The 20,070-nt window shown below is 37.1% G+C and overlaps 1 protein-coding gene across 1 annotated transcript; it reads left to right on the top strand.

Moving 5' to 3' along the window:
* Window positions 1-736: 736 nt before the first annotated feature.
* Window positions 737-1,625, top strand: LOC122060107. The gene is made up of 2 exons (XM_042623279.1): window positions 737-1,090; window positions 1,267-1,625. Exons 1-2 carry the CDS (start codon window positions 801-803, stop codon window positions 1,367-1,369), a joined length of 393 nt encoding a protein of 130 aa, XP_042479213.1. The 5' UTR covers window positions 737-800; the 3' UTR covers window positions 1,370-1,625.
* Window positions 1,626-20,070: the final 18,445 nt, after the last annotated feature.

The following is a 20,070-nucleotide window of genomic DNA, read 5'->3' on the forward strand; positions in this document are numbered from 1 at the left end:
CTGTCTGTGTTCCAATTTACCTCGCAAGAGTGTTTTTTCCTTTGGATCAAGTAGGTGGAGCCGTGGAGGGTATGCAGTTTATGGGGGTAACAAGGTAACAGGTTGATATTAGCCTGAGCATAACAAAGACAGAATTAAACAGATTAAAACTTCTTCCACCATTAACCTCTGAAGCTTCTCTCATCATATGAGTTCCATGCAACCATTTGTCAACAAGAAAGCTGGAAATTCAACAACTCCACTCCTCTAAAAGGTTTGGTAGATAGATAGCTGAGAAATATATGATGTTTGAGTTTAATAAAGAATTAAAAAAGGGGGGGGGGGGGGGGGGATGGAAGAGAGGGAGAAAAATATAGACTTGAGGCAGTCTTTAGCAAGCTGAAATTGGTAAGACTAGTCTGTGTCAATGTAAATGGCTGAAATCCAATGGTCGGAAAATTTGAGAGATTTTCTCAATCTTCAGTCACAGAAACTTTCTTAGACCAGTAGGAGGTAGCTGGGGTCCCAGGAGGTCATGGGATAGATTCTCCGGCTTCACCGTGGGGACGACGCAGGGGTGTTGTTGGTTAAGAGGGAGGGGATGGGGGGGGGGGGCAGTTATGTATATATCTTTACTCTACCGGAAAAAATAAGGAAAGAAAAAAAAATAAATAAATAAATAGAGACCCATCAATTTATGGCCCACTCTCATTCAACTGTGACCTGTGACCTTAACTTGAAAATCTTTTTGTTACCACAAGATATTCAGATAGAAAAGCTGAGGACAGAACTACACATATCACCCTTTCTCTTTTCCATTCATGGCCTTATCTTTCTCCACTGCTGTATTCTCCTCAAAGCAACAATACAACCTAAACCCACCATCAAAATACTTGAACATAAGGATTCAAACCCCCCATATAGTTTCCAGATGTGAATCATCAGAATCCAAATTCCCAGAGAAGCAGTCAGAATTTCCCAAAAGGAATTCAAAACTTCAGATTGGGTCTCCAATTGTATTCGTTGAAGCTCCAGAATATATAAAGACTGCAGCTTCAATGCCATGTCTCAGGGTCAACACAGGCTTAGTCAAGCCAGGTGACGTGGGAAGGTAACCCTCCACATCTTAAGCTTCAGTTATGCTCTTTCTTTTGTCTGAATAGAGATTTCAATAAATTAGTTGTTCGTAACAAAAATAAAATTTGGAGAGGCAATTCTCCATTTATTATCTATTTAGTTGCTTACTTTGATAAAAGCTAATTTTAAGAAGTGGGTTCATTTGTGCAGAATTGTGGCAAGAAAGCCTAAGGATGTATGGGTAGTACGCCTTGCCATTGGTACCTATCTCATAGATGGAAAGCATTTCAGGCCCTTGGATCTAGATGATTGATTAATTCCTCACACTTTATACATTTCCTATGAGGTTCTAAAACATCTTTGATGTCTGAATCAAACTGGTTTTGTATTCCTTTCCAATTTTTTCTTGATTAAGTTTAGGATCTAAACGAATGAGTGGCATGAACATATTTTTATTTTTTTCCTTTGTAACATTTGGTGTGTTAGTGTTGAAGTGGTTGTTTTCTGATTAAGGATCGATAACCTCAACCTATAGTTGCATCGAGCTTAATTAAGTCGACTTTGATTCAGCCTTTGGCATGCCATATTTTAATTTGCTCAATAATTGTGTTATAATATTCATCCAAAACATACGCTATAAACACATGTAACATGGGGAATAGAATACTTATCTGAGTTATATAGACAAACCGAAGATGATGAAAGCCAAGAACCTGATAATGTATACCTTATGGAAATAATGGGGCTAAGTCGTGCCACTAGTCCCTTCCCTTAAAACCGTAGATGCCCCCTCTTGTGCAAAATCGGATTCTTATGAATCAGCCCCCAAGATAAAATAGCTCATGGTAGGCCCATCCAGTAATCATTATACTCACTTACTAAGCCACGTCAAGACACACTTGAGCTGTGCTCAATAAATAAAAAAGATAACTTCCAGAACTCACATAAAAGTACTTTTTTTTTTAATCAAATATAAGAAGAGAAATAACATTAAGTAAAGCACTGATAACATCAAAGTCAGAACTACATATTGACATCAAAGTTTTGTTGTTCATAACCCTGTGAGCTAAATTATCCAAAAGAACAACCATGTAATTAGTGGACCTACACCGGAAAGAGATGATAAAAAGAAGAAGATTATATAGACATCCAGAAAAGGGGAACTACGCTCCAAGGCCATGATGTGGTTCTTTGGTAAAAAAATAAAAATAAATAAGTGTTCTAGTTCTTTAGAATTACTCCGAACTTTCTTAATGTTCCAAACCTTCAGTTGAGCTTGTTGCACTCCAAGTAAGAACCCCGTGTACTCGCTTCAATAGAATTTTCTGCCAACAAATAATCAACAGAGAATGAGATACATTTTTTCCTATGCAAGAAGCAAGTAGCCCACCCAGAAGTATTATGACATGTATTGGAGACAGGGGCACAGATCATTATGGTGAAGTCAAGATTTGGAAGGCAATGTATTGTAAAGTTCGGTTGAGAGGGGGTTACCTAGGATTATTGTGGTGCATGATGTTGTGGATGATTGGAATTAATCCAAAAAATTGCAGTTGATGGTATAGTACTAGGATTTGGTTTTTTTTTTTTTTTTTAAATAATTTTATTTCTATGTGACCATATAAAGTAGCATATAATAATAAATATTGAGAAGAAATTACTGAGATTATTGAAAAGGATATTATTGGGATTTAAAAGATACATAATGAGATTCTGAAAGAAAGAAGCAAATAAGCTTTCCGTATGAAGATCTAATGGGCTAGCTGCCCATATTCTCGTTGAAAAATCACAGGAAAGAAAGATGTGCCAAATAGATTTTGGTTGCATGTGGCAGAATCCACATGTGGGGTCAACATTCATCCATGTCCCCAGTAAATTATTCGTGGGAATTTTTCTAAGAGATAGTCTTCATAAGAAGAGCTTAAATTTTGGGTGTATTTTGAGTTTCCAGAAGAATCGCTACCAATGTGAGCAAAGAAACAAGCATGTACACTTGTTTGAGATTCCAATTGGGTTAGTATATAAATTGTGAATAAAAAATTTACTAGCCATTTTAGTGGTTAGGAACCCTGTTTTTGAAGGGTGGCACCACCATTTATCAGAATTTGTGTCTAAAGAAAATGTTAAAATATCAGTTACAAGTGATAAGGGAAGAAATGAAGTTAATAGATTAGTATTCCAAGTGCTCCCAATTGTGAAGTCACTTACCTTGAAAAAGAAGGATTAGATGGGGGTAATATGTTCAGATTAGATAAAGAATTTGGATTATTTGGGATCCATGGTTCAGTCCAAGAGTCGGTGTTGCGTCAATTATCAATATTGTGCCGCACTAGCTTAGTGAGTGTTGGGATACACTTACAATGATGTTCTATGTGATTAAGCCTCTTTTCTTTAAGGTCCTGTGGTGGAAGACAGACCTATCAGGAAAATATTTAGAAGCAACAACTTGCAGCCACAAAGAATTTCCCTCACTAATATACATACAATGATGTTCTATGTGGTTGAGCCTCTTTTCTTTAAGGTTCTGTGGTGGAAGACAGACCTATTAGAAAAATATTTAGAAGCAAGAACTTGCACCCACTGACAAATTCCCTCACTAATTAATCTCAATCCCAGTTTCAGAAGTAATGTTTTATTTTGGGTTTCAGAATTCCTTGGACCAAGTACACCTTTTGATTTTCGGGAGCCGACTTTATGCCAACCAATAAGATGCATCTTTTTTCCTTATGGGTTGTCACAGTTCTAGAATCTCAGATAGATGGAATCCAGATTTTTGCAAGTGATTTTTGGGAATGCAAAATAAGACATGAGGTAAGAAGGGATGGAGGAAAGAACCGATTGAATAAGCACAATTCTTCCTACAAAAGCAAGGAGATTAGCTTTCTAAGTAGAAAGCTTTTTATCCATCATATTAACAATATGTTGGAATCTGTTGCACCATGCCCTGACAGGAAAAAATGTTAGTAACGAGGTAGTGGAGTTTTTATCAATCTCCTTGATGCCAAGAAGGTCACAGATTGTGGAATTATACGTATCACTAACACTAGAACTGAAAGCAATTCCACTCTTGTCAAGATTGATGGATAGAACAGAGAGGTCAGAAAAAAATATCAAGATTGCATTTGATAGTAGAAATATCTTTAGTGGAAGCTTTGCAAAAAATGAAAGTAACATCTACAAAGAACAAATGGTAAATTTCAGGTGCTGTACGAGCCACCTTAATACCTGTAAAGTGGTGTAGCTCTTTGTAGGTGCAAAAAAGACAAGACAGATCTTCCATTGCCACAATGAAAAGGAAAGGGTTAAGGGGACAACCCTGTCTGATACCTCGAAATGGCCTAAAAAAATTACAAGCAGATCCTCTATGTTTGATAGAAAAGGAGGAGGAGCTGATGAGGTAATTAATAATATCCCCCTATTTCTTCCAAAAATCAAGAGTCAAAAATACCTCTCAAGTAGTCCCATTATCGTAAGCCTTAGCCATGTCAAGTTTGATAGCAACATATCAGGTTTTCCCTTTGGTCACTTTGAGGTAGTAAAAGATCTCTTGGGCTATAATAATATTGTCATAGATCTACCTCCCAGGAACAAATGCAGATTGGAAAGGAGAAATTATTTTATGAAGGACTGATTTAAGTCTCCAAGCCAAAATTTTAGTAATGATTTTATGAGAAACTTTGCAAATACCAATCGATCTGAAGTTCTCAACAAAAGCAGAATTTTCTTTCTTTGAGGATGAGGCGAACAAGGGTAAGGTTAGTGCCAAAGGGCAGGGAGACATCTCTGAAAAAATAAGTGACAAAAAGGCAAATATCCAAGTTGACTACATCCCATAATTTTTCAAAAATAATGGCCTAAAAACCATCAACCCTAAGGTGTAAGCACCAATGGAGAACACTAACACTCGGATTTCCTCAAGGTAGGGATATTGTGCAGAGTGGGTAATTCAGAGGGATCTAAAATTGGGGAGAAAAGACATTCAATAAAGGATGAGTCAAGGGGATTGGAAGTAATGATAAGGTTTGAGAGATAGGAAGCAAATTCCAAAGCCATTTCAATAGGTTTGGTGATGGCTGTCTCGTCTCTGGTCAAAATAGATTCAATTCCCCTTTCGGTTGTTAGCTTTAGCTATAGAATGGTAAAATTTGGTGTTAAGGACACCTTCAAAGATTTAAAGGTGCATTGGTTTCTGAAACCAGAATTTCTCTTTTGCCTTAAGAATCCAACTAATTTTATTGGATAATAAAGACAGTTCAGTAAGTTTTTTTTGGGGTTTAATTGAGATTGGTGAAGGGATCCCTTTAGAATGTTGATATGGCCAAATGTGGTGGAATTCCATTTAGAGAGAATTCTATTGAAGTTGGCAAGTTTGGTCACAAGGTTTTCATTACTTAAAAGCCACCTTTTGGTGTAAAAAGAACAAAATTCAGGATGGGAGGACCAAGCACCTTGGAAATGAAAGAGCTCCTTCCATCTAGTACAATATATATAAATATATATATATTTTTTTCTAGCAAACTTGCAATGCAAATGCACGTGTTGACATTCGATAAGTGACAGATAGAAAGTACTTTTAACCTACGAAGTTTTAATATTTATGCTTTTAGAAAGTACTTTAAGTTTTTAACCTATAAATATTTTTTCCTAATGTTCATCTGAAATTTCCGTTTTTGACACGAAACGTGGAACAAAAACGTTATCAAACACAGTCTCAGTAACCTATTTCCAATTCGCTTGATTGAAATAGACTTTTACACAGAATTTTACATATTTTGAATTAAGAGAGAAAGAATTAAAATTTTTTTACCATTTCAAATATTGAAGGATAGAATAGACTTGTTTTTCAATTGGAAACGTTAGTATGAAAGCATCCTCATCCTCCTCAACCTGCAACGGGATACAAGTATAGGATTTGATTTCTCTCCACATTTGATTACTTTAAAATGGGATATTTAATTTTGATTTTTTTTTAACCGCTCCTTCAACATTTCAGAGCTTGAGAAATCAAATCCCATTTTGAAGTAATCTGAAAATAAAAATTAACTAATGAATAAGAAAATGAAATAATTCTTGATTTGAAATTACACAATGGGAAGCATATCAACATTCAATTACAGTCATAAAATAATCATAATGTTAATTACAAACATGGTAGAAGGACATCCAATCCCCCACATAACCGAAAAAATAAGATTATCTATATTATTAAGAAAAGAAGTCCATAAAAGAAACCACCTAACAAATAAGGGTCTTCAGAGGAAAGGAAGAGTTTGTTTGAAAATTACAAATACCGTCCTTGTTCAATGAGTCAAAGATCAAAACTTCCACCCCCATCTATAGAGACATAGATTGCTAAAATTTCAAGCACAAATGTTCGTTCAGAGAGGAAGAAGAGAGAGTCACTGGATTAGTCGCTACTATAGTTGTTCTTTTGTCTTCTCTGTAGTATATATAGGCAATGGCTCATCTATGAATGAATCTACTTTTCCATGATATGTTTTGTTTAAACGAATGGAATGGATTGAACTGTTGATCCATTTCTTTGTCAATGAATGTCCACTTATGTGAATGTCATTTGCTCCTTCCAAGTCCTTTTCAGTTGAAACCTCAAGTACAACTATGAAGTGTCAGCATATATAAATAACAGTTCAAATGACTATGAGATAATTGCTTCAATTTCTTGTCTGCCTATAAATAGCCTGGTGAAGAACAGGGCCTTCGTAGAGATAGTGACTGCGATCAACAGTTGTAAGCATGGAATCAAGTATCGGTATTGGATCGGCCATATTGTATCAGTATCGGCTGAGACCGATCCCAGTACTTGACCGATCCTGAAACGGGTATCGATATCGTCCTGGTATCAGATACTGATCCTACTCGATCCGTACAAAAAAAAAAAAACCAACTTAACTCATAAAGGACGAACAGAAGAGAGAGAGAAAGAGATTGATCGGATACCGTCATCCTTCCACCGGAGAAATGATCAGGAGCAGGGTTTGTCGTCAAAGAATGAGAAAGAGGAGGAGAGGCGTTGATACGGGAGGGTTTTCATACTCGTTGGTAACAACATCGTCGTCTATATTGGGTGATGGATTGAGATCATTTCTCTCTTTTGTTCGATGATTCGATTACCTAAACCGATCAACTTTGATAACAATAACTACATCCACAATTGCTTTGAAGTCTATTCCAAACCAGAGGTTGAAGAGTGATTAATAACTTGGGAATTTGGAAAATATATTTCCGTTACAGGGATTACTTGCTCTTTTTAAAACCTTGGTTGCAAGAAACTGTAGTTGCTGTTTGGTTGCAGCCACAACATCCTTGCTTATTACAACCTTCTAAGCTTCCAGCCACTTCAGTTCTTGTTCTGTCTATTTCTCAATTCTTCAGGGGATCTCAGAATAAGAAAAAATCAAATCTTGTTATTCTTCTATCCAAATCTTCAGATACAAGAAACACGAAGTTCCTCCTTACGTCCAGGAAAATACAAAAATTAGAGATGAAAATGTATAAATACTTGTAAATTGGAACTGTAAGCAAAAAGAGTCACACTAACTGCATCTAGTAACAAGGGCTTTCTTCAAAGTTGGGCAATTGAAATCAAATAAAAATTCCATGTCTCATGAGCTATTTTGTAAGAAATAAGTACAGGTAGCCATGCAAATGACAGGAATTTTGTTTTCACAATTTACAAGGAACATACAGATTATGTTTCAAAAGTTGGGTGAGATCACAAGGAAATCTGAAAATTTTAGCTCAAGTCAACATCACAACATTCAACGAAGACCTAAATTCACTCTTTTTTTTCTTAATACGCCTAAAATCTGGATGAGTAAACAGAGTAGACAGGAGCAGCTCGGTTAAACTGAAAAATAATTTTATACCTAAACAACACTAAATGTATCCAAGAATAGAGTAATTTGCAGAATAAGAAGCCAAAAATTCAGTTACTCGACATTTTTTTTAGGATAATTTATAGTGCCACCCCCTAGAGAATGTCAGTATTATAGGAACACTTCCTCTCTTTCACCAAATTAGAGTCAGACCTCCTACCATCAGTCACCGTTAAGAAATATAACTTATATGCTGATGTTAGCTACTATATTTTATTTTAAATACCAAAATGCCCTTACTAAATGTAAAGTACCTAAAATGCCCATGTAATAAGTCCCACCCCAAATCATCTACACCTACAGCCATGTCGCCACCGGCTTCTCTATCCAGCTCATATACTCTCAAGCAGCCCACGTTCGCCGCCTTTTAGGTGTACTCTCTATCATCCCCGACAAGATCCGCCACCTCCACACCACCCACACCCCTCACTTTCTCGGCCCTCTCCAATGCTTCCGGTCTTTGGCCCAGTTCTGATTACGCTGATGTATTATCATTGGCGTTCTGGATTACAGGTATCGTTCTTGAGAGCCCCAGCTTTTCCGAGACTAGATTGTCCACTGTACCCTCCACTTGGAAAGGTATCCACGAAACCGGGCCTGATTTCCCGGCTTGTACCAGGAAAATCCCGGCTAGTGTTAAAGCTTGTATGCGTTTGACAAGGACAATGAAGAAGAAAATCAAGAGAGATAAGCAGCCCCGACTCTGAGAAGTGTTCATCTTCGTTCTCTCTCTCTCTCTCTCTCTCTCGTCTTCTTGAACTCTAAAGCTTAACTTTGACAGTTGCAGTATAAGTGTTAATCTCTCAATGGGTTCGTACTCTTAAGTGTTTTCCCTTTCAAAAGAAGGAGAGCAATGGAATTAGAAGTAGAGCTTACCAGGTGAAAAAGAGGGTTATCACCCACCCCCTTTTCTTGTGCTCTACTTTTAGAGAGAGAGAGAGAGAGATTGTGGTTTTTAGTGATTCTAGAGAATGAATTGAAACAAAAAGAAGAATTTAACCGAAAAAGAGAGGATGGGATCGGATCAAGGAATGAGCACAAGAATGATGAAGAGAAAAAGCGTATGGATCAGAGGAGGATGAGGAGGCACGGATGGGGTTGTGCTGATCGACTTGAAGCTGTTTAATTTACTATGTCTGCAACTTAGGTGAGACCTGAAGAGGTTCTGCCACCCTAAGCTAACCCATATATATGGAGAAGTGTGAATGAGAAAGCATCCATAGGACATAGTGAAGAGGTTCTGAACGTTGGACCACACTAAAACATTTCCTCTTAATATATTTTTTTGGGTGCTCCATAGGAAGTGATCATAGCCTTCAGGACAAGCCCCGTACTGTATACAATGCTTCTGCAGGATCAATGAACGATAGTGGACATGCCAAGACTCAAACCTACAATCAATCGATTCGAGTGATGACGAATTAAGGGCATTTTCATCACTAGGCTACTAACCTCATTGGCCTTAATAACATATTGGGTGATATCAGTTATGAATTCCAGTTAGATTGAATTAGAGTTTGGCAGGGATTGATCATATGGGTACCAATACTAGTGGACCCCACTTGATTACCTGAGTCCAGACGCACCCAAATGCACATCCAAATGTCTTCTCCCACTGTTACTAAAGATAAGCTTTTGTCTGCGATTGTGGCCGTATCAGGAGAGTGAAAAAAGGGAATATCGTCAAGAGCGCCGGGGCGTAGGGATGATATATTCCTATTGGCAAACACCGCCAATTATCTACAAGAGTTCATTGCCGAATTTCATGTCATCCCTGCTACCATGGTTGGCCGAACTGCAGGTGGGGGCTGTTGAGAGAGAGAGAGAGAGAGAGTATAGGTGTGGGTGAAAGAGGACTGGGGTTAAAACATAAGTTTTAGTGAATCAGGTAAAATGATCATTTTAACTTTTCATTTAATAGTAACTAATGGTAAAAGGTCTGAGTCTAATTTGGTGAAAGAGAGGGGGTGTCCTTATAATACTGGCATTCTCTAGTAGGTGGCATTGTAAATTACCCTTTTTTTAAGATAAGCTTATTAATCGATATAAAACGGTCTAATTAATCAGATTTATACAGACAAACTCCGAAACAATAACAATTAAGCAGAAATAGCTAGTTCTTCAACTCAAATCAAGGGAGTCAGCAACAAAACTTGAATGTAGAAGAGACTCGAATTCTCCAATTCCATAGCATAAAGGTTGATCTAAAAAGATATCGAGAGAATCGTCACCTGAATAAGCACCCGTAACCTCACTCACTCACTCACTCACTCTCTCTCTCTCTCTCTCTCTCTCTCTCTCTCTCTCTCTCTCTCTCTCTCTCCCCGTTTGGTGAAAGGTCGTACTTTAAAAAACGTGGAGTGATTGTGTGTTAGCGGTTTACGGTGTCCCACCAATCACCCCCTCTTCCCTGCGAAATGTGAATACGAGCAGTGGTACGACATGTCTTACATAAAGTATAACATTTTTTATGATGAATATACCCTTTTAAATAAGGAAAGAAAAAGAGTAACTGCCTCACCAACCCTCAGATCATGACAGTTAAGTCACTAAGAAAATGCATCTGGTAATTTCGTTTCAACTTCCATTCTCTAACATCCACCACCTCACGCCTATTGGTCAAATAGGCCATGGATATAAAAATTAGATTCAATCGGCCAATTTGGTCTGATCCGGATCAGAAACAAGGCCTAAGGACCTATACATCAATTATGGGCCGGTTCAGACTAATCCAAAACGATTCCGATATGATCCAGCCATGACCGATTCAAACCTCTAAGTGAGGAAATATTCAGCCAAGCTGTTACGTAACACTATCTGGTGGTAAAAAATCACGTGATCTGGGGCATAATTATGGTGGTGGATAATTATAAATTGTGGATTTTTTTTTTTAAATTCTTCCCCACGTATAGGGAAGAGAGAGGGAGAGGTATGGTAGTGGATAATTATGATAATTCTCCCCCACGTTTAGGGAAGGGAGAGTGAGAGAGAGAAGGAGAGGGGGATGATTATGGTCGTGTATAATTATGAATTGTGGGGTTTTTTTTTTTATTTCTTCCCCACGTTTAGAGGGATGAGAGAGAGAGAGTGAGAGTGAGAGAGTGAGAGAGAGAGAGAGGGAAAGGGGGATAATTATATTAGTGAATAATTATGAAATATGAAGTTTTTTTTTCCTAATTTCTCCCCCACGTAAAGGGAAGCGAGAGTGAGAGGGAGAAGGAGGGGGGATAATTATGGTAGTAGATAATTATGAATTGTGGATTTTTTTATTTATTTTTTAAAATTCTCCCCCACATAAAGGGAAGAGAGAGTGAGAGGGAGATAATTATGATAGTGAATAATTATGAGTTATAGAGTTTTTATTTTTTAAATTCTTCCTCACATTTAGGGAAGAGAGAGGGAGAGAGGGAGAGGGAGATTATGGAGAATTTTTTTTGTTTTTTCTTTTTTAAATTCTACCCCATGTTTAGGGAAAGAAGAGAGAAAGAGAGAGAGAGAGAGAGAGAAATGGAGATAATTATGGTAGTGGATAATTATGAATTATGGAATTTTTTTTTTCTATATTCTCTCCCACGCTTAGGGACGAGAGAGAGAGAGAGTGAGGGAGAGAAATATGGAAGGGAAGCATATTATGGTACGTTCTTCGGATTATTTGGTGCATTTTTCTTTTTTTTAAGAATTTTTTAGTCGTAATTTTAGTTGTAAATGGGGGCATTCTAAACCCAATCGCGCTAGAACTGAGAGTTGATGTGGGACATGGGTTCTTCCGAACATGAAGGTATTCAACGGTATTGTAAGTCATAAAAAGCTCAACAGGAAGACTATTCTTCCCGATTCCAGCATAAGGACGAGGGAATGCATTCTTTTGATAACAAAAGGAACAAACCCAGAGGCGGGACTTGTAATCGACACAGGAGTAAGGGTTCAAGACACTCGCAACGATTACAGATAAGAGGATCATAAGGGAGAAGAGGGAGCTCATTGAATTGCATCAATGGCGTACACATAATGCTCAAAGGGATCGCCAGAGCCGAAGCTTCGGATTTGAAAGCCGACCAAGCACTCCATGACCAACGAAGGCCTTCGATCATCTCTAATTCAATGAAATCCATCGATATCAAACAACAGATCAAGAAACGCAAAATCTACCCCCTAAAAGAAATAAAAAAAAAAGCTTCATGGGTCTCACTAGTCGAGCTTGTAGAGGATAAAAATTGAATTGAAGGAAAGAAAATAAAACGAGAGAGAGAGAGAGAGAGAGAGAGAGAGAGAGAGAGAGAGAGAGAGAGAGAGGAAATGAGAAGAAGGGAAGCCCATGTAAGAGGGTTTCACTTTTTTCTAAAACTCTCTCTCTCTCTTGGAACTTTGCTGAAGTCAAGACAGAATGCTCTTTCACATAGCATTTGGTGATTTGCTGATAAACCGCCACAGGCTCAACATTGATATGAATTTAAATCTCGTAGGATGAGCATCCATTGATGAAAGGGAATAGAGCTCTCAAAGGTTCTTTTTAATGAAAGGTTAAAAATATAAAATCTCATTATAGAAGGGTAATATGGGTATTATATAAATATTGGATAAACTTAATGGAGTTGGTCTACTAGTAAAATCTAACATACTACAGGGGAGGGGGATGTAAGAAGAGCAAAGTACAAGGGAAGGGGATGCAAATTACACCAAAAAAAAAAAAAATTATAAGTAGCATTGAAAAAATGCAACTCCTTGTCATTAAAGTTAATAAAAAGTTTAGCTTTGTATTGTAGGCCCTCTTGGAGAAAGATGAATTCATCTATTGGGATAGTCACAAACTGCTAGTACTAATATATGGAGAATTCCTTAACTGGCTAGTTGTCAATATCCCCATGCGACTTATGGAACAAGGATTAATCCAGGGTCTACACTGAGGTATTGATGGTGATTCTCAAATATCGTAGAACAAAATGTGCTACGATAAGATAGAATGCAATAGAAAGAAAGACAGAAAATGGCAGCTTTCTTTATTGCCTCCAGGAAAATTTGGTTAATTCATTTATTTATTTATTTTGTGTGTGTGTGTTACATCAATGACAATTTCACAGCTTTGGATGAAGAGGGGCCTACCTTCTTCTATTTCTACATCTAGGACCTAACTTGTATCAGTGAGAATAATAAGACCTTAACCATTATGGCAAGCGAAAGTTCGATTTAGAGGGAGAAGAAGAGGCAAAATGAGATGGGAAATGAAAACTATTAACCCCGCACGAGGTTTGTGAATAAGTGATTGTCACATAATGAGCAAGAAAAATTCGTCTTTCTGCTAAACAGGATCTACTCTTGAATCAAAGATCATTCAAGATTTTGGAATTTGTAGATTTTGAATATAATATGAAGAGAGAAGAGAAGATAGGTTCATTATAGTATATAAAAAAAAGGGGGAGGGGGGAGGGGCGAGATGCCACATAAGAAACTAAGCATGACAAGAAAATGAATCTAAGGGTCGACCATATTTGTTCAATTTATCCCTCTCAAATTGGATACTATGAGGTGGGCCTAGGAAAGTTTTAGTATAAGGATGTAGAGCATAGAGTTCGATGGAATATAGAATAAGGACATACAAACAAGAACCAATCCCAATGAAAAGGCATATAAAATGGTACTGGTCAGTGATACTACTCTCAGACTCCTTCGTACATTTTTGAGTTTGAAAGGAAAATGCCATTATAGTCAAATCCTGTGGAGGGATGTTTGGAGAGAGAAATACATGGGAAAATAGAGAAACAATGGGGAGAGGTGAAGGCTTTGTCCATACATTCCTTAATGAGATTAAGGGTCAGTTTGATTTTGTTTCCAGAATATATTTTTCATTTTTTCTGTGTTCAGAAATAGAAAAACACCCAAAAAACCGTTTGGATTTTCTGTTTCGTTTCACTTGTTTTTAGAAACAGAAATAGAAATTTATGTCTATTTCTATGTCTAGAACAAGAATGGAGAAGCAAGTCAAGCTTGTTTTTCTGTTTCTAAAAACAAGTAGAAGGGGCAAAATTTGTGAAAGCCCAGATACTTCACTCGACCTACCCCAACTCCAATCCATTGTTGAAACTTCTCGCTATTCAGATGCGACGATTCCACCCTGGTTGTGCGAAGCTTACAATTTTGGATTGCCTTCATCCTTCTGAAGCTCATCTCCACAAAGCATACCTGCAACTCTAACGTCATGCCTTCACTTGTGAATTGCGTACCTATAACATCGTGCTATCACTCGTGTCTTGAAACCAACTACACTATTGAAAACATTTTAGAAAATAGAAAAATCAAACACCTTTTTGCAATTCCAAAAATCATTTCTTAGTACAAAAACGAAAAATATTGTTTCTGCTATTTCTATGTCACAAAATCAAACTGCCCCCAAGTGGTTTCAGCTTATTGGAGCTAGAAAATTGGTTACCAGGCAGTTGAGGGAAGAGATCAAATGATTGAGGAGAGGAGACAGAGATATATATATTTGAAAGAAGAACCTCCAAGTTTGTCCTCAGGCTTAGTAATTTCATTAAAATCTCTAATAATAAAAAAAGGTAGCGTAAGGGAGGTGGTCAAAGAGTTGAGTTCTGACCAACATTTAGTTCGTAAGTGAGGCTATGGAGGAGCATAGATGCTAAGGAATATCCAATAAAAGCTAGATGCCTCCTTTTAAACCCCTCACTCTTTAATGAACATGGATCGATCAAAATCCCTAAGGTACATGGGCAGACCAAAGGTTTAATGAATGATCACAGATTTTGGTCTCACAAAGAAGAAGGAACCGAGTCCTTTCTTTCATTGTTTCTCTTATGTTACTTCATTCGGAAACATAGGAATCAAGCACTTTTTTATTCACAAAACCCAAATCCTAGTCTTATACTTAAACAGATTGGATTTCTATTGGGGTCCATATCAACCCCTGTGCATCAGAGTTGAATTCCCCCAATCCTCAACCTATGACTAACACACCTCCATCACAAAAAAATTTAGGAAAATTATCTTGTACCACCCCTGTTTTTGAAACTTATATCATATACCACCCTAAAGTGTCAAAAATATCAACCGTACCCCTAAAGTCTAACACCGTTACTTTAAAAATCAAAATTACTCTTTTGACTTTGAAAGTAAATATAAGGTTAGGGAAGGGAAGTTTTCTTTATTATCTTCAAATCGGTTTCTCTACTCAAACGATTAATCAGGAGAAGGGTTGTTCTCTTGAACCGTAGAATGAAGACATTGAAGGTTGATCCTACTAGGAGATGTTGAAGATCAATCCTAGCAGGAGGCGTGGAAGCTCGACCATTTTAGCACGAGACATTGAGGTTCTATTGAAGGAGATGATACATTGATTGAGGCTGAGCATCAGAGGAGCAGCTGCAACCGTAACAACCACCATCACACCTCCATCGAAGTAGCGGCAACCAAGTAAGGTGAGAGTTCAAATCGTAGGAGCAATTTTTCCCTTTCTTCTATTCACTGCCTTCTTTCAAACCCAGATTTTCCCATTTTTAAAGGTTCATTCTTTCAAACCCAGATTTACCATTTTTAATGATTCACTGTTTTATTTCAAACTCAGATTTCACATTATAAAAGTTCATTGCCTTCTTTCAAACCCATATTTCACAATTGATATGTTTTAAAGTTAGATTTTGCATTTCAACTATTGATATGTGTTAGAGATGTGTTAGAGGGTATTCAGAATTCGATTTTGAGGATGAACCATTCTCACATTTGCTACCGTTCTCAAATCTGCTACCAGTTGAGACCTTGATGTTCTATAATTGTTGAAAAAACATGGACTTGTTTGTATACAATTTTTTTGGATGCTCTCAAAGTGATCACATCATCCTTAGAGAGCTCTAACCCATCAAAATTGTTTCTCTGTGAGGCTGAAAATCTTTTTTTCTCTTGAAAATAATACTAACTACCTGTTTATTCAATCATACTAAAATTGTCTTGTTTTTCCCCAATCTAAAATACCACCATTAATTTTTTTACTTTTATGGTCGATCATTTGTAGGTAAAATATATCAACAAATACTGTTAGTGACTCCAACAACTCCCAAGTCCCTCCAAAGTATCAAAACTTAATGTGGGGATGTCAGAGACGGGCATCAGTGAGAATATCTTAATCCACCCGAAACATGAACAAACCCTATTATTGTTGCCCGGAGTTCCCAGAAAAAGGTTGTGGCCTCTTTTGCTGGTGTGAATCCGTGGATGCACCAAATGAATGTAACGTGACTAGAGGAACTACTCCAACAACTATAGATGCTGGTAATGTTCAAATGGAGTGACTGATGGAAGAGTTCAAAAAACTTGCTGAAGAGATCCATAATTTGAAGGATACCCTCAATATGATGGGTCATATTGTAATAGCCTTATTAGTGTTGATTTTCATCTATTTTAGTGGATAAGTTAAGTAGGAAAAATTGTATCGAGATAGACCATGTGATTTTTATTAATGAAAGAAAATTTTAGGTGGATCATGTGGTCCCTATCAATGTAATGAGGTTATTTAGGTCTCAGATTTTTCAAGTGTATGTTTCAAAATCCATCGAATTATTACCTATAATAACAACAAGATCTATCACTAACATCTCAACTTCCATTCACATCCATAAACAAGTTCCATCCATACTCATAACAACAAGATCCACTCATATTCATGACAAGAAGTCTAGCTTCATTCAGAAAGACCTAAAAAAACCCAACCACAATTTCATTGCACAAACAACCTGTTCCACTAAGATTAAATAAAAAAAGTTCCAAACAAGTCTTTCCACATCCAACAGAATACCAACATATGTTCCACCAAGACCAAATTAAAACAAGTTCAACTAAAACTAAAATAAAACAAGGTCAACCAAGACTCCCATCCACAAATTCTCAAACATCCATAAAAGGATGATATTACAAAACATAATATCTATCAAATATGACAAATTCCATCATTCTTTAATTTTTCCTTCCACTCTCCCCTTTTTTGTTAGCTCTCTTTGCTGCCATCAATGCTGCCTTCTTAGCCATTTTCTTCCTTTGTCTTTCTTTAATAGTGGGTTGACTCCCTATAGTTGTAGCTTGTGATCTAGTTACCATCTGTGAGCTGAGAGTTCCATCATGGTCAACATCAGAATTATTCCTATACACATGAAGTAATCAACACATAAATAGCAAGATTAATTAGTTTCAAGCAATTATTATGCTTCAACCAAACCAAAACAGTAAAGGTAAATTCAGTAGGTACTTAAAGTCATTACCTTCAAACCACCTCTTGGTCTAGAAGGTGGTTTCTCATTATCACATACATCTCTCTGGCAAGTTCTCTTATTATGTCCTTTTTTTTCTTGCATATCTCACACTGAACCATATAACCCTTCATTCTCCTTAGCTCACCAGGTTCCCTCTTCTTATTTTTTTAGGTCTACCTGATAATCTCTTCAATGGTGGAGGTTGCCACACTTCATTGGTATCACTGATAGCTTCCAAAGTTTCCAGATCTGGAACTGGGTGAATCATCTCCTTATGTGACAACCAGTATTTTTCTATACTGTAAAATGGGCCATAGTATGCTTCAACATCACCTCTTATGAACCTGATGGCTGCTACAACATGCTTGCAGGGGATTCCAGTTTCATCTCATGCCTTGCAACAACAAGTATACAACCACTCTGGGCCTCCCATCTATGACCTCAAACTCTTCATTTTCTGATGAAATTGCATTACAAAACCTTACTTCATCTACTATCAAATCCAACTTCTTCTTGATACTTGGAGTTACCCTGCCTTCCATATTTACAATTTTTTTGTATCTTTTATCTAGAATTTTCATCAATTTACATCTAAATTCATCAACTAAAGTCAAAATAGGTTTACTCCTCAATTCTCCAATCCAGTTGTTGAAAGACTCAGTCATGTTGTTAGTTACATTATCATTCTTGGCTCTTTTATCGAATGCATGCCTACACCACATTAAAGGTTGGTTGTTCTTCACCAACCAATCGTAAGCTTCCTTATTGAGCTCTTTAATTCTTTCCATTGCCTTGTTGTAGATGAACTCATTAGGTTCTTTGCATGCAATCCAGAATTGGATCTTCAACAATAGTCTAGGGAATGATGCTTTGAAATTACTATACAGATGTCTGTTGCAGTTTCTATGATGTGCCCCTGGGAATATGCTAGATATAGCATTTGTAAGACCCTATAACAAGCATACAAATTTCCATTATTATAAAAAGGAACATCAAGTTAATTTTCTAAATAATAATCAAACAAGTTAAAGAATCTCACCTTCTGTATGCCAGACATAAAGGTAAGACCTATGTCCAAGTCATCCAACCTCAAAGCTGATTCCAAACAATGTAAGAAAAATACCCAGCTATCCTTGTTCTCCACTTCAACAATATCGAAGGCCACTGGATATATTTCATTGTTTCCATCAACTAAGATTGCAGACAATAGCACACCTCCATACCTCCTCTTCAGATGACATCCATCTAGATCTATAAAGGGTCTACATCCATCCAAAAACCCATTCTTGCAAGCTTGACGACAAACAAATAATATCTTAAATTGTGGATTCTTAGTGAAGTCATGTCTCTCATATGGTACCAGCTTGGACACAGTACCAGGGTTATGTCTTCTTAGAAGATGATCATGCTTGGGCAATTTTGCATAAGACAAGTCATAGTAGGCAGTAGTCTCTCCTCTTGCTAGACTCCAAGCTCTATAGCACTGCAATTTGTGTGCTTGAAAATAATACTTTTGGTGCAACACTAAAATCATGGTTTTGACACTCACATTTGGCTCTGCTTTAAGTATAGGTCCCAGCTTCCTTGTTATCCATTTGTATGTAATACTCTTATTTTTTGTGGATGGATTGGAGCATGTATGTGATGGATCTATTGACTTGATCTTGAAGTTTGCTTTATCCCAGTGAGAGATGCATGTATTCTCCAATTGCAACCATCAGTAGCACAAACAACTGTAAATCTTATCCTTTCATTTTTGGTCCTCAAAATCTCAAACCCTTCTTGTATAACATAGTTTTGTAAACATGCCCGGAAGTGGTCAACATCATAGAAAATGTCCCCCTTTTCTACCTTCACTCTTGAATTTGAATCTATGTAATCATCAGAATTGTACCCTGACACATCTGGATCATTTGAATTTTTCTCTACATCTCCTGATTTACCATCACCATCCTCATTCTCAGTATTGGTATCACCACCCTCATCACAATCAGAAAAGCTATCCTCTAATTCAACATAATCATTGTCACTGTCATCTTCACATTCATGATCATTATCATTCACAGATGAATCATTAATGACATGAGGAGTCATCAACTCATCATTAATCTTAGTTCCCTTACTCTCAGCAATAGCAGCAGTATTGCTTTTAGCCTTAGCAATATCTGAAGATGTACCACTTCCTCAGAAGCTACAAAACTCCTACTAACATTTGATACATTCTCTTCAAAGTTAGACCTTGCTCTTATATTAGAAGCACTCAAATTCTCTATCCTTATTGCACCAGGACCACAGCCGGTTGCACTACTAGTAGCTTTACCAGTACCACCACCTCTTTTAACAGTATGCTTACTAGGCCTGGAATTCCATTCAGTCACACGTGGAGTATCATTGAGATGGCCCCTTCTTCTGAGTTCCAATCTGGGAATCACTGCACCATCATAGCCATTGATGGTGTAATCACCAACAGTGGTCTTGCTTACAGTCAAACTATACACACATACTTTCATAGGAGTCCCAATATCATGCACAGTAAACAATTTCAAGATAGACTGCTCATTAATCAAATCCATTTCATCAAGATTGGGTAATAAATACTTCAATATAAAGTTGACTGTATGGCCTATAGGTGCATACTCTCTTATCACAGTGTTATATGTATCAGAAACCATCTCAATCATAGAATACATATCCGGGTCCACTACTAGCTCTTCCTGTGTTCCATTGTATATATAACGTATTCAAAACAAAGTTTCTATTGGTTAACCAACAAAAACCTATATAGCAAAGTTGAGAAACAATACCAACTAGCATCAAAAGAAGGTATCAAATGCATACACAACTAGCTTGAACATCATAACCAAACAATA

This window comes from Macadamia integrifolia, chromosome 13 (genome assembly GCF_013358625.1).
Source record: "Macadamia integrifolia cultivar HAES 741 chromosome 13, SCU_Mint_v3, whole genome shotgun sequence".
NCBI classification, from domain to species: Eukaryota; Viridiplantae; Streptophyta; class Magnoliopsida; order Proteales; family Proteaceae; genus Macadamia; species Macadamia integrifolia.

Excerpts from the sequence above, each read along its gene's own strand:
- LOC122060107 (XM_042623279.1), top strand. The coding sequence starts at position 801 with ATGGCCTTATCTTTCTCCACTGCTGTATTCTCCTCAAAGCAACAATAC. Across the intron at positions 1,091-1,266 it reads AAGCCAGGTGACGTGGGAAG|AATTGTGGCAAGAAAGCCTA; the intron begins GTAACCCTCCAC and ends TCATTTGTGCAG.